The 26,446-nt window shown below is 53.1% G+C and overlaps 1 protein-coding gene across 1 annotated transcript in view; it reads left to right on the forward strand.

Annotated features, from left to right (window-relative positions):
- LOC142285655 (pancreatic triacylglycerol lipase-like) overlaps window positions 1–26,446 on the forward strand; it is a gene marked incomplete at its 3' end in the record, with an annotated part of 59,748 nt that overhangs the window by 14,667 nt on the left and 18,635 nt on the right. Inside the window, exons 5-6 of the mRNA XM_075333288.1 lie at window positions 819–944; window positions 25,491–25,631. Coding sequence (XP_075189403.1) covers window positions 819–944; window positions 25,491–25,631 — 267 coding nt within the window. The remainder of the gene's footprint in view (window positions 1–818; window positions 945–25,490; window positions 25,632–26,446) is intronic.

Consider the following 26,446-nt stretch of genomic DNA (forward strand, 5'->3'; position numbering starts at 1 on the left):
TATTACTGCCGTCTCCAGTGCTGGAAATACTGCCGTCTCTGGTGCTGGTAATACTGCCGTCTCTGGTGCTGGTAATACCGCCGTCTCTGGTGCTAGTAATACCGCCGTCTCTGGTGCTGGTAATACCGCCTTCTCTGGTGCTGGTAATACCGCCGTCTCTGGTGCTGGTAATACCGCCGTCTCTGGTGCTGGTAATACCGCCGTCTCTGGTGCTGGTAATACCGCCGTCTCTGGTGCTGGTAATACCGCCGTCTCTGGTGCTGGTAATACCGCCGTCTCTGGTGCTGGTAATACCGCCGTGTCTGGTGCTGGTAATACCGCCGTCTCTGGTGCTGGTAATACCGCCGTCTCTGGTGCTGGTAATACCGCCGTCTCTGGTGCTGGTAATACCGCCATCTCTGGTGCTGGTAATACCGCCGTCTCTGGTGCTGGTAATACCGCCGTCTCTGGTGCTGGTAATACCGCCGTCTCTGGTGCTGGTAATACCGCCTTCTCTGGTGCTGGTAATACCGCCGTCTCTGGTGCTGGTAATACCGCCATCTCTGGTGCTGGTAATAACGCCGTCTCTGGTGCTGGTAATACCGCCATCTCTGGTGCTGGTAATAACGCCGTCTCTGGTGCTGGTAATACCGCCATCTCTGGTGCTGGTAATAACGCCGTCTCTGGTGTTGGTAATACCGCCATCTCTGGTGCTGGTAATACCACCGTCTCTGGTGCTGGTAATACCGCTGTCTCTTCTATCTTCCCTATATTTATTGCTGTCACTATTTTTTGCATTTCGTGGATTCCTTCCTTTTTTTCTTCTTTTTTCACTTTAGATCATCAGTGGTAACAATATCACCAGCATCACAAGTTCTACGTTCCGGACGTCTCGAGCCTCGTGCCTCATTGTTCATGGGATGGCGGATAGGGCTGAGAACAACTGGGTGTCAGACATGTGCCAGGTGAGTGTCTAATATTACTGACATCTCACACATGTATACAGGCCAGTTGTCAGGGCTCACACACATGTATACAGGCCGGTTGTCAGGGCTCACACACATGTATACAGGCCAGTTGTCAGGGCTCACACACATGTATACAGGCCGGTTGTCAGGGCTCACACACATGTATACAGGCCGGTTGTCAGGGCTCACACACATGTATACAGGCCGGTTGTCAGGGCTCACACACATGTATACAGGCCAGTTGTCAGGGCTCACACACATGTATACAGGCCGGTTGTCAGGGCTCACACACATGTATACAGGCCGGTTGTCAGGGCTCACACACATGTATACAGGCCGGTTGTCAGGGCTCACACACATGTATACAGGCCGGTTGTCAGGGCTCACACACATGTATACAGGCCAGTTGTCAGGGCTCACACACATGTATACAGGCCGGTTGTCAGGGCTCACACACATGTATACAGGCCGGTTGTCAGGGCTCACACACATGTATACAGGCCAGTTGTCAGGGCTCACACACATGTATACAGGCCAGTTGTCAGGGCTCACATACATGTATACAGGCCGGTTGTCAGGGCTCACATACATGTATACAGGCCGGTTGTCAGGGCTCACACACATGTATACAGGCCGGTTGTCAGGGCTCACACACATGTATACAGGCCGGTTGTCAGGGCTCACACACATGTATACAGGCCGGTTGTCAGGGCTCACACACATGTATACAGGCCGGTTGTCAGGGCTCACACACATGTATACAGGCCGGTTGTCAGGGCTCACACACATGTATACAGGCCGGTTGTCAGGGCTCACACACATGTATAGAGGCCGGTTGTCAGGGCTCACACACATGTATACAGGCCGGTTGTCAGGGCTCACACACATGTATACAGGCCAGTTGTCAGGGCTCACACACATGTATACAGGCCGGTTGTCAGGGCTCACACACATGTATACAGGCCGGTTGTCAGGGCTCACACACATGTATACAGGCCGGTTGTCAGGGCTCACACACATGTATACAGGCCGGTTGTCAGGGCTCACACACATGTATACAGGCCGGTTGTCAGGGCTCACACACATGTATACAGGCCAGTTGTCAGGGCTCACACACATGTATACAGGCCGGTTGTCAGGGCTCACACACATGTATACAGGCCGGTTGTCAGGGCTCACACACATGTATACAGGCCGGTTCTCAGGGCTGACACCTCACACACGTGTGAGAGTCTGAAATGTGATGGTGTCAGCCGTGCACTAGGACCCTGTGACTTCTGCCTGCACTGATCAGCAGGGTTTTGGGTCAGAGACCCTGTAGATGCCAGAGTTACCTCAGAGAAAGTGTGCAGAGCCCGGGCTGCCTGAGAGAGACACTTGTGTGAGACAGAGATCAGAGACTGTTGTGTGAGACAGAGATCAGAGACACTTGTGTGAGACAGAGATCAGAGACAGTTGTGTGAGGAAGAGATCAGAGACAGTTGTGTGAGGAAGAGATCAGAGACACTTGTGTGAGGAAGAGATCAGAGACAGTTGTGTGAGGAAGAGATCAGAGACAGTTGTGTGAGGAAGAGATCAGAGACTGTTGTGTGAGGAAGAGATCAGAGACTGTTGGACACCATTTTTTTCTTTTCTTTTCATTATCTTTTCCTCACAAAAGAACCAGGAGCGGTGCTGAAGAAATTGGACCGTGTTGTGTGAGAGAAAGGAGCTCCAGTTTCCTGAGGGGAGGGCTGTTCTCTGGACCGGGGAAGCCATGTTCTGTCTGAGGATTACTACAGCGCTGTGGGCCTGAGACTGTGTTCTGTGTGGAGTAATGGCTAATATCGACTACGTCCGGGGTCCCTGCGTGGCAGGACCGGGGTGAAGACATCCTTAGAGCAAGAAGAAGATTTTTGTGTGTCCTTTTTCTTCATTCTTTGGAATTATATACAGCGGACTCGGACCACAGGCCTGTGTGAAACGTCCCTTGAAGTTAACGGTACCATAGCTTTAGGATACCCGGGTATCCCTGTGTTCAGTGTAAAACCAACGTTGGTAAAATGTACGGCTTTGTTATTAGTGGTGATAAGTTATACTCGTGCGTTACCTCAGAGGTTCCCTCAGACGCCCCCATTGCATTTACACCTCTTGCCTTTATAGTTCATTGTTTTTCGTTGTTCACCCTGGTGAGGAGGTAAATTTATTCCCGGCTCCTGAGGTAATACACATAACCGGGAACTCTGAGCCCGGGGCATTGATTCCGGCTAAAGCTGAGTGTGTTCATTGCACTTTTGTGGTGCTTTGAGGGGTTCTTAAGTCAATCATTATTTATTCCGGATCGTACTCATTCTCAACCCAGTAAAGGAAGCCCTGTTTATTTCTGCCTCTGTCTTGGTTTGTGACCCACTGGATTCTCTTCGGACCTACGGTCATTACATTTACTTGGCGTAGTCGGCAGGATCCAGTGTCTTATGGACGGAGGCAGGGAAAGAAATGACCCTGCCGCATCAGCAACCTCCATGCTGGGTGCGGCTCCCCTGGCAGCCGCGGCGAATGAGGGTGGGTATGTGTCGGTAGAAGCTTTACTCCAGCACATGCCAAAATACGACGAGCATAACATGGCATTACAGGATTGGGCTGAGAGGGTCCCGGAGTATCATGCGGATGTGCAACCTGGCTCCTGCGTTACGAGCAGAGCTGGCAATAAATGCGTTAGAAGGTGATGCTAGGCAAATGGTAGTGGTACGCCCTGAGGCTGAAAGAAATACGCTAGAGAAAATTTTGGAACTGTTAGAGGGGAGCTTGGGAGGACGGGCCCGTGTAACCCAGCTTCGATCCATGTTCTTTAATTGCCCTCAAAAAGAAAGTGAGTCTCTGCTGCAGTACTCCAATACCCTGCAGGAGATATTGAACAAGGTGCAGTGACTAAACTCAGGGGCCATGAGGGCATTTCCGGAGGTAGACCGCTTGCTCTGGGATCAATTCATCACATGGTTAGCCAATAGGCTCCTTCGAGACAAAATGTTGGAGATGGCCCGGGTTACACCGGAAATATCCTTCTGGTAGACCTACCGGGCCGCGGTGGAAAGGGAGGAGGAGTCTGCTCTGGTGGTCGAGAGGTCTGTGGACAGCACACAGACAGAGGGAGGCCGAGCGTCCATGGCAGGAGGAGGGGGTGTGGTAGAGATTGTACAAGCTCTGCGTACTGAATTGAGAGAGTTAAAGCTAGAGGTGTCAAAAATCAAAGCTGAGTCGACCCCCTACCCCCCCAGAGGGACCATCTGCCGCCTCCTCGAGGATGGTGACTCCACTGACGGTCAGGCCGCCTTGTTTGAATGACTCGGGGCCCACGTCCACAGAGAGAACTCACCTGCTGACGGTGCGGGCAGCGGGGGCACATCTCCCGATACTACCAGAGGCCTGCATGCCTTGAAACTCCTCCGCCAGCGTTAAACTCCCAGCCACTGCCGTGATAGGGCGACCAGCAGTGGCCCAACTCCCACCAAGCCCTCGACGGGATGAGCAAGATTTATTCACAAGCAGCCCTGTTCTAGAAGCAGAATTTGAATGTCGGAAGATGAGATGCCTGGTGGATACGGGATCCGAGTGTACCATTATGCCTCTAGAAGTGTATGAGAGATACTTCAGTCAACTAGTGGTTCCCGAAGATGGCCGAGTGATAAGACTTACCGCTGCTAACAATGGCCAGCTGATGGTGAAAGGGTTTGTGTGGATGCACTTGAAACTGCTTGGCTAAGAGCTGGGTCAGAAAGGGATAGTGCTGGTGGACCACCCCCCTAGAAGAGGGATGGAGGTGACGTTCTGAATGAACATTCTATGAGACCTCAATCATCAGATGTACGCTAGTGAGGGACCCCAATACTGGGCTCGTGCTACAAGCCACCGACCTACTCAGAGGATCTTACATCGTCTAGTGCTGAGCTGTAATTTGCTGAAAAGTGCAGACCCAGGGGGCTGGGTGGGCCTGGTCCGAGTGCCATCACGGGCCACGATCTCGCTGGTGCCTCGACAGGAGGAACTCTTAATGCTGCCAGTGGGGGCGGCACAAAGACTGAATGGACTCGAAGTATTACTGGAGCCAGCCTTAGAGAAGTCCTCGTTTGCTAAGGTTCACGTGGCCCGGTCGCTGGCTATTGTGAAGAATGGACGGGTGCCAGTCAGATGCATCAACGTGCTTGATTAGGCCATCATCCTCCCTGCTGGGACCATCCTGGCTGAACGGTTCGTGCCGGATAGACTGGTGCCTGACAAGACAGCGATTGAATTGCGCCCAGATAGATAGTCATCCTGGACATTTGCGGTCGAAGTAAAGGGACCCGAACCTCCTACTGAAGAATGCAAAAAGAAACGTGTTCCAGCTCACCTCTCTGGTGTGTAAGTCTGAGGAGTAGACCAGCTGATCCTGCACGGAAATCCCAGGCACAAGGGGATAATAGCAGATACAAAGTAACGAAAATCCAGTGGATCACAGGCAGATGAATTAAAAACTTTCCTTTATTTTCATCGCTTTAACAATGGATAGACATGAATAAGAACTTACGACACTGCGTTATGTCGAAACGCGTTGGATGAACTGTGCCTTGTGGATGCTGTCTATCCATTTATCCTACTGAAGAATGTAATGGATGTGTGATCATTAATCAGATGGGGGTGAATCGGGAGCACCTGACTTCTGCGCAACTAGAGCAGTTGGAGGGAGTCCTGTGGGAACATTAGGAAACCTTTTCGCGGCATGGAGAAGACTTTGGTTGCTCTCATACAATTGAGCATGAGATTCCCACGGGGGACACCCCGCCCATTAGAGAACGATATCGTCAGATTCCCCCGACGCTCTATCAAGAAGTGAAGGGTATGGTGGCCAGTATGCTCGATAATCAAATAATACGAGAGAGTCAAAGCCCCTGGGCAGCCCCCGTGGTCCTGGTCCGAAAGAAAGATGGGACCCTTCGCTTTTGTGTGGATTATCGAAAATTAAACGCTCATATGGTACGAGATGCATATCCGTTGCCTCGGATTGAAGAGTCTCTGTCGGCATTAGGAAGGGTCAAATACTTCTCAACATTGGACTTAGCGAGCGGCTATTGGCAGGTACCGATGGCTGAGAAAGACCGTGCTAAGACAGCATTTGTTCTGCCAATGGGGCTCTACGAATTCAATCGGATGCCTTTCGGACTCACTAATGCCCCGGGAACCTTCCAACGCCTGATGGAACATTGCTTAGGCGATCTGAATTTTGAGTCGGTCCTGATATATTTGGATGACATTGTGGTGTTCGGAACATCATTCGAAGACCATCTCGAGAAATTGCGCCAAGTGCTCCGACGGCTCAGCTGTCATGGCTTGAAAATAAAACCAAAGAAATGTCAACTGTTCAAAAGCTGTATAGAGTATTTAGGCCATGTAGTGACCCCCGACGGGGTGTTACCCGCAGCCAACAAGGTCCTGGCGGTCCAGGAGTGGCCCCCTCCCAGTACCTTGCGGGAGGTTCGGGCTTTCTTGGGGTTGGCGGGGTATTATCGACGCTTTGTGCCCAGGTTTTCACAAGTTGTGAGTCCCCTGAATGCACTTTTAAGAGGGACAGCATTTGGGCCCTCGCGACCGCTCTATCCAATGGGGGTCCCAGCAGCAAAAGGCATTTGAAGAGGTGAAAGTCGCCCTAACTATCTCCCATTTATTGGCATATACCCGGTTTGATGCCCCCTTTCTGTTGTACACAGATGGTAGTCTTCATGGGTTGGGGGCAGTACTGACACAAATGCAGGATGGCCGAGAGCGAGTTATCGCCTATGGCAGCTGGTCTTTAAGAGACACTGAGCGGAACCCGGCTAACTACAGTTCGTTTCGCCTAGAACTACTGGCCCTGGTGTGGGTGATGACCTAATGCTTTGCCGAGTATTTAACGGGAGCTGAGGTATTAGTTATGACTGATAACCCTCTGGCTCACTTGAAGAATGCGAAACTAGGAGCGTTGAAGCAGCGGTGGGTCGCTCGCCTTACTAAGTTTAATTTTCAGATTAAGTTTCGCTCTGGGCGAGAAAATGGAAACGCGGGTGTGCTGTCAAGGGTACCCCTTGGGTCCGTAGGGGAAAGTGATGACAAATTGGAGGACACCGAAACCCCCGACTTGAGACAGGTAACTATCTTCCATAGTGTGGTACACTCAAGTGGTGTGGCATCCGGAATGCCGTGTGTCCTGGGCAAAACGCCTTCAGATTATTATTATTATTATTTATTATGATAGCGCCATTTATTCCATGGCGCTTTACAAGTGAAAGAGGGTATACGTACAACAATCATTAACAGTACAAAACAGACTAGTATAGGAGGAGAGAGGACCCTGCCCACGAGGGCTCACAGTCTACAGGGAATGGGTGATGGTACAATAGGTGAGGACAGAGCTGGTTGCGTAGTGGTCTACTGGACTGAGGGCTATTGTAGGTTGTAGGCTTGTTTGAAGAGGTGGGTCTTGAGGTTCCTCTTGAAGCTTTCCACGGTAGGTGAGAGTCTGATGTGCTGAGGTAGAGCATTCCAGAGTATGGGGGATGCAAGGGAGAAATCTTGTACGCGATTGTGGGAAGAGGAGATAAGAGAGGAGCAGAGAAGGAGATCTTGTGAGGATCTGAGTTTGCGTTGTCATGATGTATTTTACCTTCTCACTGTATTTGCTGTAATACTATGTCAGGATGTGATGTCACTTTCCTTTGGTTGTACTTACTGAACACTTTGAAATGTCTTGGGATGTAAGTAACCATACCTTCCCCCCATCTCCTGTGTCTCTGGGCCCATAATGCAATTATCTCTTGTCCACACAGCCAGGGGAACTTCTCATTGTTTCGTAAGCAGTGGATAACGCCAACTACACAAACCTGTAGACATCTCGGAGCCAACCTTCTAGAATCTTCTAGTGGGCCCAACCATTGCATAGACCCCTACCCTTGAGGGGCGGGCCCACGAGCTCAAACAATTCACTCCTGTTTCTAAATGCAGTTGGGAGTTGAGTTTTTGAAGAGGAAGGGAGCGAGATCTGAATCTGCGGACAGACCTCGCCGTCCAGTGGATTGTGTGGGATTTCTGGGACTCTGAAAAGGACTATTACGTTGTGATCTGGCACTTTGGATTATCGGGAGGTGCCCCCGAATCTGTTTTATTTGGACTTGTCGTGTGCTGTTCCTGTATTCCTGTTAGTAAACCTGTTGGATCATCCTCGGCCTGTTGTCTCTCTTTGCTCTGATGTACACCCCGTCACAAACTGGTGGCAGCAGCGGGATCAGAGCAGAAGAAATGGAGGACAACAGCCAATCGACGTCTGAAACCAGAACCTCAGGATACAGGAACTGGACTGTGGCGAGTCTACAAACAAAGGCCCGTGAATTAGGTGTCGGCTACAAAGGACTCTCTAAGGAGCAACTAATTGAGGCATTGGAACACGCTTGCCTGCAAGATGGCACCGAGGAACAATTTCCACAGCAAGGGGAGCAAAGACGGGAGCCGGAGGTGAATACCCAAAAAAGTCAATGGGTTGTGTGGTACAAGGAAAAGATGGCACTGCTTGGAGATGAGGCCACCATAGAAGGTAAGAGGGAGGCCATGCGTGGAGCTGAAGAGAAGGAGCGCAGGATGGAGGAGATGGCATTGCTGGATAAGCAGCTCGCTGTGGAAGCCGCGAGAGGTTCCAGACAGACTGTAACCCCAGCACCCATCATGAGGGAACTTCCCAGAGTGTCCCGCAAAGACTTCAAGCAGTTTAATGAGGCTGCTGGTGACATTGAGGGCTTCTTCCAGGACTTTGAGCATCAGTGTCGATTAATGGAAGTCCCAGAAAGGGAGCGCGTCCGGCATCTGGTTGGGCTCTTAGAGGGTGGAGCTGCTGCAGCCTATAGAGCTATGGACCCTCGGTGGAACTGTGAGTACGCGGATATTAAACAGATTATTCTAGAACATTATGCTGTAACGCCAGACACTTACAGGACTCAGTTCCGTACTCTAGCATGTGATGAGGAAGTGTCCTTCAAGATGTATGCCCACAAACTCAAACATCTGTGGCATCGTTGGTTGGAGGCAGAGGAGGCCTTAACCTTGGAGACCGTCCTCCAGGTCCTCCTAAAAGAGCAGTTTTACTTCAAGTGCCCCGCTGAGATCCGGGAATGGGTGCGTGAAAGGAGACCAGCCACTGTGGAGGAAGCTGCAGCTCTAGCTGATGAGGCTCTCACCATCAAGCCTCAGTGGAAAAAACTACTACCCAGTGAGAAAAAAAACACCAACCCCCCAACGCTGGTGGCCCCTGGTCCTTCTGGCCCCAATGTTCACCATCACCCTAGACCGTCAACTCATGGGGACCTTCGTGTGACTGTGCCTCGCATTACTCATGCTCCACCTTTGGGAATACGACGCGGAGGAAGAATCCCAGAGCGCAAATGTTATGGATGTGGGCAGCCTGGGCACATGCAATTCCAATGTCCAGGTGTTCGTAGACAGAACAGCTACAGACCGCCTTTGCCTGTTCATTACCTACAGACACCTTCACCAGGAGAAGAGCTGGATTCTGTGCCTGATGACTTGCCAAGTGACTCAGATATCCTGGCTCCCCTACCCGGAGTCTATGGGGTGCGAGCTCCAGCCACCTGTTCTTCTGATCTTCAGGACAAACATCTACAGGAGGTCGTGCTGGATGGCCAAAAAGTTGTTGGCTTCCGTGACACTGGGGCTTTCCTCACCATAGCCGATCCCCGAGTAATTCAACCACAAGCAATTCAAAAGGGACCAGGAATTGCCATTGAACTGGCAGGAGGTACCCAGAGATATATTCCAAGAGCGAGTGTGACCCTGGATTATGGCTTTGGGGCAAAACAATGTGTGGTCGGTGTGATGAGCGGCCTCCCTGCAGACGTTCTTCTAGGAAATGATGTGGGGAATCTTCATTGCCACTTTGTCGGTGCGGTAACCAGAAGTCAAGCCAAGAGAGCAGCCCATGTGGACGTGTACAACCCATCCATGGAACTGAGGCCACCAGAACTGCCATTACAGCCGGTGAGTGATTCTTCTTGTGGGGATAATATGAATGTTACTTGGGATAAAGTTCAGTTTAGACAAGAAGTAGAGACTGACCCCACCCTTGCTAGTTTTAGAACTCGGGCTGAAATAGGGCAGCTAGGGGAAAACGGAGAAAGAATTATCAGAGAAAATGGACTTCTGTATCGGGTTGCCAATGCCGACTCCCTAGATAAGCCCTGGACTTATAGCAAACAGCTGATTGTTCCTCAGAAGTACAGAATTCCCCTATTACACCTGGCTCATGACATTCCTACGGCTGGCCATCAAGGCAAAACCCGCACCGAGAGACGATTGACTCAAACTTTTTATTGGCCGGGGATTTCCCAAGCAGTGGCGCATTTCTGCCGAACTTGTGACATATGTCAGCGTAGAGGGCGACCCGGAGATCACCCAAAGGCACCCCTGCAACCGCTCCCTATAATAGAAGAACCCTTTCAAAGAGTAGCTGTTGATATCATTGGACCTCTGGCTAAACCAAGTAAATCTGGAAAGCAGTACATTCTCACTGTTGTGGACTACGCCACCCGATATCCAGAAGCCGTGGCCTTGTCAAGTATCTCAGCAGCCAAGGTGGCCGAGGCCTTGGTTATTATTTTTACCAGAGTAGGATTCCCCAGTGAGATCTTGTCGGACCAAGGCTCCCAGTTTATGTCAGAGTTGGTCCAGTGTCTGTGGCGCACCTGTGGAGTACGAGCGATCCAAACGACCCCGTATCATCCCCAAACAAATGGACTTTGTGAACGATTCAACGGCACTCTGAAGAATATGCTGAGGGCCTTCACGGACCGAGATTCAGACTGGGAGAAGTACCTACCCCATCTCTTGTTTGCCTATCGGGAAGTTCCCCAGGAGTCCACTGGCTTCTCCCCCTTTGAACTACTCTATGGAAGAAAGGTCCGAGGACCCTTAACCCTGCTCAAGGAATACTGGGAGGGGCAAGTTGAAGATACAGGAACCCCTGTTGTCCCTTATGTCCTAAAGCTGCGAGAAACTTTGGCCCAACTTGCTAGTTTTGCACAGAGTCATTTGCGTATGGCTCAAACCAGACAGAAGACATGGTATGACCGTAACGCACGCTATCGGGAGTTTGTAGAAGGACAACAAGTCTTAATGATTGTTCCCCATCGGCAGAATAAACTGCAGACCACATGGGAGGGTCCCTTCCGGGTTCTCAGAAAACTGAATGATACCAATTACCTTCTTGCTTTAGATGATCAGGGGCTAAGGCAAAAGACTGTCCATGTGAATATGATTAAGGAGTACCATGACCGGAACATTCCAATGATAGCAAGCTGTCGGTTGGCTTCAGAAGATGGTCAAGAGGATGAGGACTCTCTACCTGATCTCGTGGAAGCAGCGAGAGCCCCATCCACTGTGGAACAGGTTCCCCTGGGAGATTACCTGGACTCCTTACAGAAAATCCAGATGCTGGAAGTGCTTCAACAGAGACGGGCTGCTTTCTCATCCCAACCAGGTCGAACCACCGTCACCCAACATCATGTGGACACTCAGGGCATCCGTCCCATACAACTGGCTCCTTACCGGGTACCTGAATCAGTTCGAAACACCATGCAGCACGAACTGGAGGAGATGTTACAGCTTGGGGTAATCCAGGCCTCCCATAGCCCTTGGGCCTCCCCTGTGGTGTTAGTACCCAAGAAGGATGGGAGTACTCGATTTTGTGTGGACTATCGGCGACTAAACGACCATACCGTCAGCGATATTTACCCAATGCCTCGTATTGACGAACTTCTAGACCGACTGGCTGGGTCCCGATATGTCACTACCTTGGATCTCAGTAAGGGATACTGGCAGATCCCTCTAATGGATGAAGGGAGAGAACGGTCCGCTTTTATAACCCCCTTTGGTCTGTATGAATTTCTAAGCATGCCTTTTGGAATGAAAAATGCCCCGGCCACCTTCCAGAGAATGGTGGATCAGATCCTCCGGGGATGTGATGACTTTGCTTGTGCCTACTTGGATGATATCGCCGTCTTCAGCCACACATGGGAGGAACATCTGAATCAAGTAGCCATTATTTTGGACCTGATTCTTGCAGCCGGCCTAACTATTCGACCCGATAAATGCCAATTGGGGATGGGGGAAGTCCAGTACCTAGGACATAGAGTGGGAGGAGGGAAGCTCCGACCTGAGCCTGCCAAAATCCAGGCTATTAGAGACTGGCCTGTACCCCAAACTAAGAAACAAGTTATGGCTTTTCTGGGCACTGCCAGTTATTACCGAAAATTTGTTTCTCATTTCAGTACTGTGGCCAAGCCTCTTACCGACCTGACCAAGAAAACAATGCCCCGGCTGGTGATCTGGACTCCAGCCTGTGATGAGGCTTTTAACCGGCTGAAGGATGCTTTGATCTGCGATCCTGTCCTGGCTGCTCCAGACTACAAGAGGAGATTCATTGTGCAAACGGATGCCTCTGCTTATGGACTGGGAGCTGTCCTCAGCCAGGTGAATGCAGCTGGGGACGAGCACCCCATCGCCTATCTCAGCCGGAAACTGCTGGACCGAGAAGTGGCCTATGCAACTGTTGAGAAGGAATGTCTGGCTGTAGTGTGGGCCCTTAAGAAACTACGGCCGTATCTGTATGGACGGGAATTCACTGTGGTTACTGATCACAATCCCCTCACCTGGCTGAACAGAGTCTCTGGGGACAATGGACGCTTACTGCGATGGAGCCTGGCTCTGCAGCCCTATAACTTTACCATACAATATAGAAGGGGCAGCCAACACCAAAATGCAGATGGACTGTCCAGGCAAGAGGAGCCTTGAGTCCTGTCAGCCATGCCTGCGTGTACTTAACCAGCGACCTGTAGAGGTCCCTAGTACGTACACAAGTTGGGAGGGGAAGGAATTGTCATGATGTATTTTACCTTCTCACTGTATTTGCTGTAATACTATGTCAGGATGTGATGTCACTTTCCTTTGGTTGTACTTACTGAACACTTTGAAATGTCTTGGGATGTAAGTAACCATACCTTCCCCCCATCTCCTGTGTCTCTGGGCCCATAATGCAATTATCTCTTGTCCACACAGCCAGGGGAACTTCTCATTGTTTCGTAAGCAGTGGATAACGCCAACTACACAAACCTGTAGACATCTCGGAGCCAACCTTCTAGAATCTTCTAGTGGGCCCAACCATTGCATAGACCCCTACCCTTGAGGGGCGGGCCCACGAGCTCAAACAATTCACTCCTGTTTCTAAATGCAGTTGGGAGTTGAGTTTTTGAAGAGGAAGGGAGCGAGATCTGAATCTGCGGACAGACCTCGCCGTCCAGTGGATTGTGTGGGATTTCTGGGACTCTGAAAAGGACTATTACGTTGTGATCTGGCACTTTGGATTATCGGGAGGTGCCCCCGAATCTGTTTTATTTGGACTTGTCGTGTGCTGTTCCTGTATTCCTGTTAGTAAACCTGTTGGATCATCCTCGGCCTGTTGTCTCTCTTTGCTCTGATGTACACCCCGTCACAGCGTGCAGGTAGGTACCGGGAGACTAGGTCACAGATGTAGGGGGGAGACAGGTTGTGCATGGCTTTGTATGCCATTGTTAATGTTTTGAACTGGAGTCGTTGGGTGATGGGAAGCCAGTGAAGGCATTGGCAGAGTGGGCAAAATACCAGAGTGAGTGCCCAGACATTATACTAGTGAACGCTTGGGTACAAAATGGGATTTGGCCATGTGCAAAGGACAAGGCCCAGCTGTCCGCAGAAGGAATTAAATTATTGAGACCATGGGATAGGTTGAGTGTGGAAAAGGGCCTCTTGTATCGTAAGGTGTAGCTGCCATCTGAGCTGCAACACCGTTATCAGCTGGTAATCCCTGTAAAGATGGGTCCAGTGGTCGCTCGCGAGGCGCTTGAAAAAGGAGCCCACTTTGGAAGTGAAAAGTCACTCCAGTGGCTACAGCGAGTCCTCTATTGCCGTGATCTGGCGGGAATGGTGGCAGAGGCATGTCGGCAATGTCGGGTCTGTGGGCTCAACAAGAGTCCTGAGCAGCGGGCTCCTACGCAAACTATTAAGACCTCTGCCCCCTTGGAATTGCTCATGATTGATTTTGTCTTGATAGGGTACTCAATGTCTGGGTGCTCTTATTGCTTGGTAATGACAGATCATTTTACTAAATATGCGGTGGCAGTTCCAACAAGAGACCAGATGGCGGAGACGGTGGCTAAGGCCGTATGTCGACATTTTCTGCAGATATTTGGGTGTCCTCGAAGGATACACTCAGATCAGGGGGCATGCTTCCAGGGGACCTTGATGGAGGGGCTGTGTCAACTGTATGGTATAGCACATTCGAGAACGACGCCTTATCACCCCCAAGGAAATGGGGCTTGTGAGCAATTTAATCGAACCCTGATACAGATGTTGAGGACCTTGGAAGATGGGCAGCAGACTCGCTGGCCCGATTACCTTCCTGAACTAATGTGGGCCAATAACCGGGTGCACAGCACCACTGGCTACTCGCCACACATGTTGATGTTCGGGAGGCCCGGGAGGGATATTGAAGATTTGAACATGCCCGATCACTCCTCTGATTCTCCTCGGACCACATCTGAATGGGTTCGAGAACATCGGCAATGACTAGAAGTGGTGCATCTGGTGGTGGGTAGTCGACTCAGTCAGGTGTCTCATAAGGACAAGCGACCAGTGCAAACAGAGCCCTTCGCTCCGGGGGATAGAGTGTTAGAAAGGGTCAAATGACCAACTGGGAAACTGGATGACCGTTGGGAAGCAACTCCCTTCCGGATAGTAAAATGGTTGAGCCCTGAGATTCCAGTCTATGAGGTCGAGCCGGTGGGGACTGGGGGACCTACTCGTAATCTTCACCGTAACATGCTACAGCGGTGTTGGTTCGAAGACGTGAATCCCGTTTCTACAGAACCCCACACTGCTCCCCAAAGGGGGGGAATTTCTGATGTCTTTGAATTTGATGATGTGCCTTCCCCTGTACCTGTCAAACTGGCCCCTGTGATAGATTTTTCCCCCTTGCGGAGAGAGTGTCGAGTCTGAAACATGCCCTTCTGAAGGTGGGGAATTAGGTCAGCCACCTGACGTGGATGATGGGTCACAGGGTGCTCTACCTCGGGAGGGAACAGCATTTTGTGCTCCCTCTGATGACACTGCTGAAGAGTCTCCTGCCCCCTTGAGGCCTGAATCTGTCGGGGTGGGCCTCAGGAGAACAACTCGCCCTACAGCGGGAATACCACCTCAGCGCTATTGACAGGATGAGTTTGAGTGGGGAGATGTGTCGGGGATGCCAACCTCTAGTGGGGTGGAGTGTGAGAGTCTGAAATGTGATTGTGTCAGCAGTACAGTAGGACCCTGTGAGTTCTGCCTGCACTGATCAGCAGGGTTTTGGGTTAGAGACCCTGTAGATGCAAGAGTTACCTCCAGAGAAAGTGTGCTGAGCCCGGGCTGCCTGAGAGAGACAGTTGTGTAACTGCCGGCTAATAAGAGTCTAAAAAGAGAAAGAGATCAGAGACTGTTGGAGACTATTTTTTTTTTTTTTCATTATCTTTTCCTCACAAAAGAACCAGAAACTGTGCTGAAGAAATTGGACCGTGTTGTGTGAGAGAAAGGAGCTCCAATTTCCTGAGGGGAGGGCTGCTCTCTGGACTGAGGAAGCTGTGTTCTGTCTGAGGATTGCTACAGCGCTGTGGGCCTGAGACCGTGTTCTGTGTGGAGTAATTGGCTATTATCGACTACGTCCAGGGTCCCTGCGTGGCAGGACCGTGGTGAAGACATCCTTAGAGCAAGAGGAAGATTTTTGTGTGTCCTTTTCTTCTTTGGAATTATATATGTGAAGCCCCAGAGGTGCGGTGTAGCGGTGCATTACCTTTAGGGACTCCACGTGATGGGACGGTTCTGGTCACAGGTAGGGAACCTTCTTGGGATTGTCGTGACGCCACTCTCAGAATTGCGGTCAATGGGGACCGCCACTGCAGATTAAGGGATGCCTGGGGCTGATGGTGGGTGCAGTCAGTTGTAATAGCCTCCTGAGAGCGAGGCAAGCCCCAGGGCCCGGCTTGGGTGTGTGGAACCACAAGTCGCAGAATGACTCACACGCACAAGCAGAATGTCTTTCAGGGGTTTTACTCACATTAGGTAGCAGGGTGAGTAACCCGGGCGTAGCTGGGATGAACCAGACTGGAACCAGGTGTCCTTCCGACTGACTGGTGAGGGTGGCTACCGACTCGCCTTCCTTAGCCCTTTGGTGGTTTGTGGTAACCCCGACTTGCAGTCCCTACGGGGGTCACCCAGGGAAGTTACTGCTCCCCTCATTTCGGCCCGTTTGCTTGTAGCCTGAACCAGGTCACTCCGGCTGCTTGCCTCCTGTGAGCTATGAGCCCTCACTCTGCTACGTGGCTGCAGACTCTGTGGTGTTGTCTTGGGGGTTTGAAGTGCCCCCTCAGGCAGGTTTGGCAGAAGAAAGGTGGCTCTATCTCTGCACTGGGACCTGTTACCCGTTTGGGCCTGGTTACTCCCTGGCAGTCCCCTTACTTTGCCACCCTGTTGCTCTCTCTAGCTTTAGGTGGATTTCGGTCAGCACTACCAGGTGACCAGTCTCCCCCGTCAGTAGTCACTGCGCGGACGCTGTTAGACTGCCACAGCTCCAGGGTCTGCTTCTGCTCTCCCTGAGCTGCGCACTAAACTGGCTCACTGCTCCTCCTCTCCTGTTCTTGCCTATGTCGCGGGCGGGGAGGAGGGTGTCAGCACTGCGCTCACCCCTCTGCTCGGGTCCGGCTGCTGCTGCTCAGTGGTGGCTCAAGCGATTAGCCGGATCCCGGGGGTCTCGAGCGACGCTCCTCGCCCGTGAGTGAAAGGGGATTGGGTTTTGGGATATAGTCTAGTGTCCGTGACGCCACCCACGGTTGTGGTGAGTTGTTGACACCACCGCTGCTCTGTATGGGGATCCCGGGAGTGATGGTGTAAAGCAGCAGGTTGTTGTGTTGCCCCTCCGTGGGTAGGGGTTGGTGATCCCGGGGCCCAGTGATGAGGTGGGAGATGCAGGGCCTGGTGGGCGCAGGGACGCGGGGGCAGCGCTGTGCCTTGCGGCACTGTGGTACTCACTCAGCCTGAGACGATGACACAGTTCTCGGTAAAACACACGGCTGGAAAGCACTTGCTTCCCCAGTAGGTGACGGTGATGTCCCTTTTCCTGCACCTAATGTTGTTGATGGTTTCGATGGGTTCCCACCGGTAACCCGCTCCCCGGCTTCAAGCTGGACCGGAGGAGCTCTACTCTTTGCCCGCCGGCGCTGGCCCTTAGAAACTGGTGCCCTGGCGGTGGCGGTGTCTCTACTTTAATGGTTGGGCTGTTGCCTTCAATCGGGACTTGGTTGTTGGGAGACAGACGTCCCCTTCACTGACGGATTTGGCAAATTATGGTGACTCCTAGCCTTGCCGGGGTCCGAGAGGCCCCTGCCCTGGTGCTGACTGTCCTTTGTACACTGCTCCAGACCGCCGGGTCACCACCCGTCCGCGGTCCTTCCAGGAACTCCCGAGCAGTCACCCCTGCGGACAATCACCGCCGTCTGCTGACCTTGCTTTCTCTGTCCGGGCACACAGCCGGACTCACTTCAGGCTTTACTTCTGTCACCTTTCCCTTGGCTTCAGCTCCTCTTACATCCCTCCTTTTCCACTTCACTTTCCTAGCTGAGCTACTTGTTTACTCCTTCACGTCCCTCACTGGACTCTGTTCTGCCTGGTTTTCCCGCCTCCAGAGCTGTGAACTCCTCGGTGGGCGGAGCCAACCGCCTGGCCCACCCCCTGGTGTGAACATCAGCCTCTGGAGGAAGGCAACAAGGATTTCTGGTTAGCTTAGGTGTTCCTAACTGGGGTGTAGGGTGTGGTGGTGCAATGACCTGTGACCCCTGGCTTGCCCAGGGTGTCACACCTACGCCACCTAGCAACCAGGCTCTCTAGCACACCCCTTGAGTGGACATGGAGGCCACGCCCCCTCCTGGAAGATCTCAGGAGTCCTCTCAAAGGTACATGTGTGAGACCTGATTACTATGCGCCTGTGTAGTCACACCTCGGTCAGCCTTCTGGATTACCTTTATTGTACTGCCCCCAACATGGGTGCAGTACTCAGTGGTGCCTGACCAGGTCAGGGGCGCCACATTTACAGCGGACTCGGACCACAGGCCTGTGTGAAACGTCCCTTGAAGTTAACGGTACCATAGCTTTAAGATACCCGGGTATCCCTTTGTTCAGTGTAAAACCAACGTTGGTAAAATGTACGGCTTTGTTATTAGTGGTGATAAGTTATACTCGTGCGTTACCTCAGAGGTTCCCTCAGACGCCCCCATTGCATTTACACCTCTTGCCTTTATAGTTCATTGTTTTTCGTTGTTCACTCTGGTGAGGAGGTAAATTTATTCCCGGCTCCTGAGGTAATACACATAACCGGGAACTCTGAGACCGGGGCATTGATTCCGGCTAAAGCTGAGTGTGTTCATTCCACTTTTGTGGTGCTTTGAGGGGTTCTTAAGTCAATCATTATTTATTCCGGATCGTACTCATTCTCAACCCAGTAAAGGAACCCCTGTTTATTTCTGCCTCTGTCTCGGTTTGTGACCCACTGGATTCTCTTCAGACCTACGGTCATTACACATGTATACAGGCCGGTTGTCAGGGCTGACACCTCTCACACATGTATACAGGCCGGTTGTCAGGGCTGACACCTCACACATGTATACAGGCCGGTTGTCAGGGCTGACACCTCTCACACATGTATACAGGCCGGTTGTCAGGGCTGACACATCACACATGTATACAGGCCGGTTGTCAGGGCTGACACCTCACACACATGTATACAGGCCGGTAGTCAGGGCTGACACCTCACATATGTATACAGGCCGGTTGTCAGGGCTGACACCTCACACACATGTATACAGGCCGGTTGTGAATACTGACACCTCACACACATGTATATGTGACGCCCTGGGCAAGCCAGGGGTCACAGGTAATTACATCACCACACCCTACACCCCGGTTAGGCACATCAAAGCTAGAACCAGAAACCCTTGTTGCCTTCCTCCAGGGGCTGATGTTCACACCAGGGGGTGGGCCAGGCGGTTGGTCCCGCCCACCGAGGAGTTCACAGTCCTGGAGGCGGGAAAAGCAGACAGTTTAGTGTTGGAGGTGAAAGTGAAAGGAAGGAGAAAGTGGTAGGAGAGCAACTGACTGACAGCGTCTGGGTGTCTGCCCCGGGCGAGACAGCAAGGTTAGCAGACGGCGGTGACCGTCTGCAGGAGTGGCCAATCGTAGTTGCCGTAAGGACCGTGGACGGGCGGTGGCCCGGCGGTATCGGACCGGTACACGAAGAGAAGTCAGCACCATTGGCAGGGGCCTTTCGGACCCCGGCAAGGCTTGGAGTCGCCGTACAATTTGCCAAATCCGTCATTGAAGGGGACCTCCTGGGTTTCCAAACAACTAAGTCCCGATTGAAGGCAACAGTCCAACCGTATGAGAGAGACACCACCACCGCCAAGGCACCAGTTTCTCAGGGCCAGCGCCTGCGGGCAAAGAGGGGCTCCTCCGGCCGATATCCAAGCCGGGGAGCGGGTTACCGGTGGGAACCCATTGGAACCAACAACAGTACTAGGTGCAGGAAAAGAGACAGTCACCGTTAACTACCGGGGAAGAGCAATAGCAGCCGTCCGTGGGAACAGTCTCTCCAGCCGTGTGTTTTACCGTGAACTGTATCAATGTCTCAGGCTGAGTGAGTACATCAGTGCCGTGAGGCACAGCACTGCCCCCGCGACCCTGCACCTCGCCAGGCCCCGCAACCCGCCTGCTACCACTTATCCCTACCCCATCACCGGGCCCCGGGACAACCAACCCCCTACCCACGGAGGGGAGAACTAGCAACATGGCTGCTCACTGTTACAACTCCCGGGATCCCCGTCCAGAGCAGCGGTGATGCCAACCCTATCACCACAACCGTGGGTGGCGTCACGGACAATCACCAACTCCCCCACCAACAATTAACCCCCCTTTCACTCACGGGCGAGGAGCGCCGCTTGAGGCCCCGGGATCTGGCCCACTGCTCGAGCCACCACAGAGGGTAGCGGCCAGACCCGAGCGGAGGGAGAGCGCGGCGTCCCCTCCTCCGCCCGCGACAACTTGGCGTCACGAACAGGATCCTACTGCTCTGCCGTTTGGTAGAGGTGCGCCTTGTTACCGCCGGAGGTGTCCGGCCGGAAAATTTGAAAAGCCGCCATCTTGGGCGCGAAAAAGTCCCGCTCGAGCGTCTCCTCGAGTAGTGGAGGCGCGAAGGCCAAAACCCCGCCCCGATAGAGGAGGAGCCGGAAAGAGGCTAAGGGGGACGAAATGGCGGCTGGACGCATGTGAGCGCGGCTCCACAAGTAGGGACTCCAGGACCCTGCGGCCATTTACTGGTTCCTGGAAGAGGCCGCTGCTAAAGATGCTGAGTCCGACCAACAACACCGTGGTCCCCGCGCCCGGCACGGCGGCGTGGGTGGAAATCCGGACCGTCCAGCTAAGCAGCCGTCTGCAGGTCTGCATGCAGCTCCTCCTAGAGGAGTGGGAGGCCGACATGGCAGAAGTGGTGGCGGCCATACGGAGACGCGAGGTGGAGGGAGTCTTGGAAGGGAGGGTAAGTGACCCACGCCCCTGTACCCCTAGTGGGTCGTCATCGCGGCTGAGGGACCCGGTCCATAGCCGCTACCCATGTTGGCTGCTGCTGCCCCGCCACTAGGCCCGCTACCACCACCACCGGTAGCGGTACCCTGCCAATCCGCCCCGGCGGACCGACCTGCAGCAGAAGCCCTTGACCATTCTGATCCGCTTCCATGGAAGAAGCCGAAGGCTGAGCCCGTTAGCAAAGATGCTGGAGGCCAGGAGGCTGCGGCAGCTGGCGGCAACCCGCCTGACGCAGAGACAAGTGATAGTGACTCCAGCGACTCCAGCTCCGGTGCTGAGCCCACCCCTGGAAGTGCGGCGGCAAGTGAGCGCCTCCGCTATGTGGGAGAACAGATGGTTTATTGCACCCCGTGCAATGGTGGAAACAGATACCGGGCACCCCTTTCACAGCAGGCCTGCCACTGCATGTTTGATATGCTGGTGGCGGAGGATGAGGCCGCCCCGGAAGAATCAGAGTAAGAGCAGCGGAGCCCCGTTGTCACCGTCCCCGTTGGGACCACCTGTCTGTGTTAAAAAGTTTAGAAAGTTTTGAAAGTTTATGAAAAGATGAATGATAAGTGAAATGAAACCGAAGAAAGTTACCTGATTGACAGCTGATTGAAACCGGTCGTTACCGGCACCGTTGTCCCCGTGGGGACCGTTCTAAAAAGTTTTGCATAGGAACTTCTATGGACAAGCCTGAGAACTTGCAGGGCAACCACAAACTTAGTGGAATGTAAATATGTTGCCGTTACCGCTTCCACCGTTGCCGCCTCCGGAGAGGCAGATTGGAGGAAGGGCCCGCAGTGGAGCAGGCTGGGGCCCAGCCACCACCGGAACCGGTGGCATTCCTCTGGGGGTTTCAGGGGTTCCCCATAGACGTGGGTTCCCTGAAAGGACAGAACCCGCTCGGGCAACTTGTGCTGGACTGGGGTCAAGGGGTACTGCCTGTTTATTAGGGGCAGCATCAGGGCCAGGTTGCTTGGGTGGGAGAGAGCGGAAGCCGTAACCGTTGAAACCGTTTTGAAACCGTTTTAAGTAAGAGTACCTCCCGATGTGGGAAGAAGTTATTTTAATTGTATTGTATGTTTACCGTTTTACCGTTTTTCTATTTTACAGTTAAAAGAAAAATAAAACCGGTGTTGGACGGGCAGCCCGCGGACAGTCTGCATTTTGCTAAGGGGGAATGTGACTCCCTGGGCAAGCCAGGGGTCACAGGTAATTACATCACCACACCCTACACCCCGGTTAGGCACATCAACGCTAGACCCAGAAACCCTTGTTGCCTTCCTCCAGGGGCTGATGTTCACACCAGGGGGTGGGCCAGGCAGTTGGCCCGCCCACCGAGGAGTTCACAGTCCTGGAGGCGGGAAAAGCAGACAGTTTAGTGTTGGAGGTGAAAGTGAAAGGAAGGAGAAAGTGGTAGGAGAGCAACTGACTGACAGCGTCCGGGTGTGTGCCCCGCGCGAGACAGCAAGGTTAGCAGACGGCGGTGACCGTCTACAGGAGTGGCCAATCGTAGTTGCCGTAAGGACCGTGGACGGGCGGTGGCCCGGCGGTACCGGACCGGTACACGAAGAGAAGTCAGCACCATTGGCAGGGGCCTTTCGGACCCCGGCAAGGCTTGGAGTCGCCATACAATCCGTCAGTGAAGGGGACCTCCTGGGTTTCCAAACAACTAAGTCCCGATTGAAGGCAACAGTCCAACCGTATGAGAGAGACACCGCCACCGCCAAGGCACCAGTTTCTCAGGGCCAGCGCCTGCAGGCAAAGAGGGGCTCCTCCGGCCCATATCCAAGCCGGGGAGCGGGTTACCGGTGGGAACCCATTGGAACCAACAACAGTACTAGGTGCAGGAAAAGAGACAATCACCGTTAACTACCGGGGAAGAGCAATAGCAGCCGTCCATGGGAACCGTCTTTCCAGCCGTGTGTTTTACCGTGAACTGTCTCAATGTCTCAGGCTGAGTGAGTACCACAGTGCCGTGAGGCACAGCGCTGCCCCCGCGACCCTGCACCTCGCCAGGCCCAACCCGCCTGCTACCACTTATCCCTACCCCATCACCGGGCCCCGGGACAACCAACCCCCTACCCACGGAGGGGAGAACTAACAACGTGGCTGCTCACTGTTACAACTCCCGGGATCCCCATCCAGAGCAGCGGTGGTGTCAACCCTATCACAACAACCGTGGGTGGCGTCACGGACAATCACCAACCTCCCCACCAACAATCAACCCCCCTTTCACTCACGGGCGAGGAGCGCCGCTTGAGGCCCCGGGATCTGGCCCACCGCTCGAGCCACCACAGAGGGTAGCGGCCAGACCCGAGCGGAGGGAGAGCGCGGCGTCCCCTCCTCCGCCCGCGACATATACAGGCCGTTTGTCAGGGCTGACACGTCACACACATGTATACAGGCCGATTGTAAGGGCTGACACATCACACATGTATACAGGCCGGTTGTCAGGGCTGACACCTCACACATGTATACAGGCCGGTTGTCAGGGCTGACACGTCACACACATGTATACAGGCCGGTTGTAAGGGCTGACACATCACACATGTATACAGGCCGGTTGTCAGGGCTGACACATCACACATGTATACAGGCCGGTTGTCAGGGCTGACACCTCACACATGTATACAGGCCGGTTGTCAGGGCTGACACGTCACACACATGTATACAGGCCGGTTGTAAGGGCTGACACATCACACATGTATACAGGCCGGTTGTCAGGGCTGACACCTCACACATGTATACAGGCCGGTTGTAAGGGCTGACACGTCACACACATGTATACAGGCCGGTTGTCAGGGCTGACACGTCACACACATGTATACAGGCCGGTTGTCAGGGCTGACACGTCACACACATGTATACAGGCCGGTTGTAAGGGCTGACACGTCACACACATGTATACAGGCCGGTTGTCAGGGCTGACACCTCACACATGTATACAGGCCGGTTGTAAGGGCTGACACCTCACACATGTATACAGGCCGGTTGTCAGGGCTGACACCTCACACATGTATACAGGCCGGTTGTCAGGGCTGACACCTCACACATGTATACAGGCCGGTTGTCAGGGCTGACACCTCACACATGTATACAGGCCGGTTGTCAGGGCTGACACATCACACATGTATACAGGCCGGTTGTCAGGGCTGACACATCACACATGTATACAGGCCGGTTGTCAGGGCTGACACCTCACACATGTATACAGGCCGGTTGTCAGGGCTGACACCTCACACATGTATACAGGCCGGTTGTCAGGGCTGACACCTCACACATGTATACAGGCCGGTTGTCAGGGCTGACATCTCACACATGTATACAGGCCGGTTGTCAGGGCTGACATCTCACACATGTATACAGGTCGGTTGTCAGGGCTGACACCTCACACATGTATACAGGCCGGTTGTCAGGGCTGACACCTCACACATGTATACAGGCCGGTTGTCAGGGCTGACATCTCACACATGTATACAGGCCGGTTGTCAGGGCTGACACCTCTCACACATGTATACAGGCCGGTTGTCAGGGATGACACCTCACACATGTATACAGGCCGGTTGTCAGGGCTGACACATCACACATGTATACAGGCCGGTTGTTAGGGCTGACACCTCACACATGTATACAGGCTGGTTGTTAGGGCTGACACCTCACACATGTATACAGGCTGGTTGTCAGGGCTGACACCTCACACATGTATACAGGCCGGTTGTCAGGGCTGACACATCACACATGTATACAGGCCGGTTGTTAGGGCTGACACATCACACATGTATACAGGCCGGTAGTCAGGGATGACACATCACACATGTATACAGGCCGGTTGTCAGGGCTGACACCTCACACATGTATACAGGCCGGTTGTCAGGGCTGACACCTCACACACGTATACAGGCCGGTTGTCAGGGCTGACACCTCACACATGTATACAGGCCGGTTGTCAGGGCTGACACCTCACACACGTATACAGGCCGGTTGTCAGGGCTGACACCTCACACATGTATACAGGCCGGTTGTCAGGGCTGACACCTCTCACACATGTATACAGGCCGGTTGTCAGGGCTGACACCTCACACATGTATACAGGCCGGTTGTCAGGGCTGACACCTCACACATGTATACAGGCCGGTTGTCAGGGCTGACACCTCACACATGTATACAGGCCGGTTGTCAGGGCTGACACCTCACACACATGTATACAGGCCGGTTGTTAGGGCTGACACCTCACACATGTATACAGGCCGGTTGTCAGGGCTGACACCTCTCACACATGTATACAGGCCGGTTGTTAGGGCTGACACCTCACACACATGTATACAGGCCGGTTGTTAGGGCTGACACCTCACACATGTACACAGGCCGGTTGTCAGGGCTGACACCTCTCACACATGTATACAGGCCGGTTGTTAGGGCTGACACCTCACACACATGTATACAGGCCGGTTGTCAGGGCTGACACCTCACACACATGTATACAGGCCGGTTGTTAGGGCTGACACCTCACACATGTATACAGGCCGGTTGTCAGGGCTGACACCTCTCACACATGTATACAGGCCGGTTGTTAGGGCTGACACCTCACACACATGTATACAGGCCGGTTGTCAGGGCTGACACCTCACACACATGTATACAGGCCGGTTGTTAGGGCTGACACCTCACACACATGTATACAGGCCGGTTGTCAGGGCTGACACCTCACACACATGTATACAGGCCGGTTGTCAGGGCTGACACCTCACACATGTACACATATGGAGGGCTGTTCTCTGCGTATACCGGATATTACACCGGATTTTCTTGCCGCAGGCCATTCTGGCAGCAGAAGATGTGAACTGTGTCGGTGTGGATTGGCGCAGCGGTTCTGGCAGCGTAGCATTATATGTCCAGGCTGCAAACAACGCTCGGCTCGTGGGGGCAGAAATCGCCTACATGCTGAGGCGCTGGCAGGTAAGTGTCTGCTGTGCGTTATTTAGGATCATATATCAATTGTCATATGTTGGCCCCTCCCCCTTGACTCACTGTTTTAGCCACGCCTTCTGTCAGCCCTGCCTCCCCCGTATACGGTGCTCCTGGAGTCTGAGCCTGCAGTATATCATGTATATACTGCACAGTAGCTGTATACTGCCTGCCCCGGACTCCGCGCCGCTCTCCCACACCAACCTCACATTGCCTCAGGCCTCTGTGGAAATCCCCAAAATTCCTAATGAGACTTGTACAAACTGACTTCCATGGGCGCCTTGTTTTATAAGATGCCTCCACCAGAGAGACCCCTCAGTCCTGCCATCAATGACCAATGAGGAGAGCGGACAGCGACTCCCGTCAGTAAATCCGCCTGCGTGTCCTGGTGACCGCCAGAAGACGCCCTGTGTGATACAGCCGGCTCCAGGTCTTTGTGGGCCTCGGGCGAGAGGCTCAGTGGGCTCCATACACGCAGACACGCACATACACACATATGTACACATACAGATACGTACACATATATACATGACACTGGGAGGAATATACCACATCAACATATGTATATTGCAGAGGTAATTGCAAAAGATGATGTGGATAGATGGCGTCTAACCGAAATACACCAGATTACACGGCTATTAATGGAGCACAAGTGCCAGCGCACGGCTATTAATGGAGCACAAGTGCCAGCGCACGGCTATTAATGTAGCACAAGTGCCAGCGCACGGCTATTAATGGAGCACAAGTGCCAGCGCACGGCTATTAATGGAGCACAAGTGCCAGCGCACGGCTATTAATGTAGCACA

The sequence above is a fragment of the Anomaloglossus baeobatrachus genome, unplaced genomic scaffold (assembly GCF_048569485.1).
Source record: "Anomaloglossus baeobatrachus isolate aAnoBae1 unplaced genomic scaffold, aAnoBae1.hap1 Scaffold_603, whole genome shotgun sequence".
NCBI lineage: Eukaryota > Metazoa > Chordata > Amphibia > Anura > Aromobatidae > Anomaloglossus > Anomaloglossus baeobatrachus.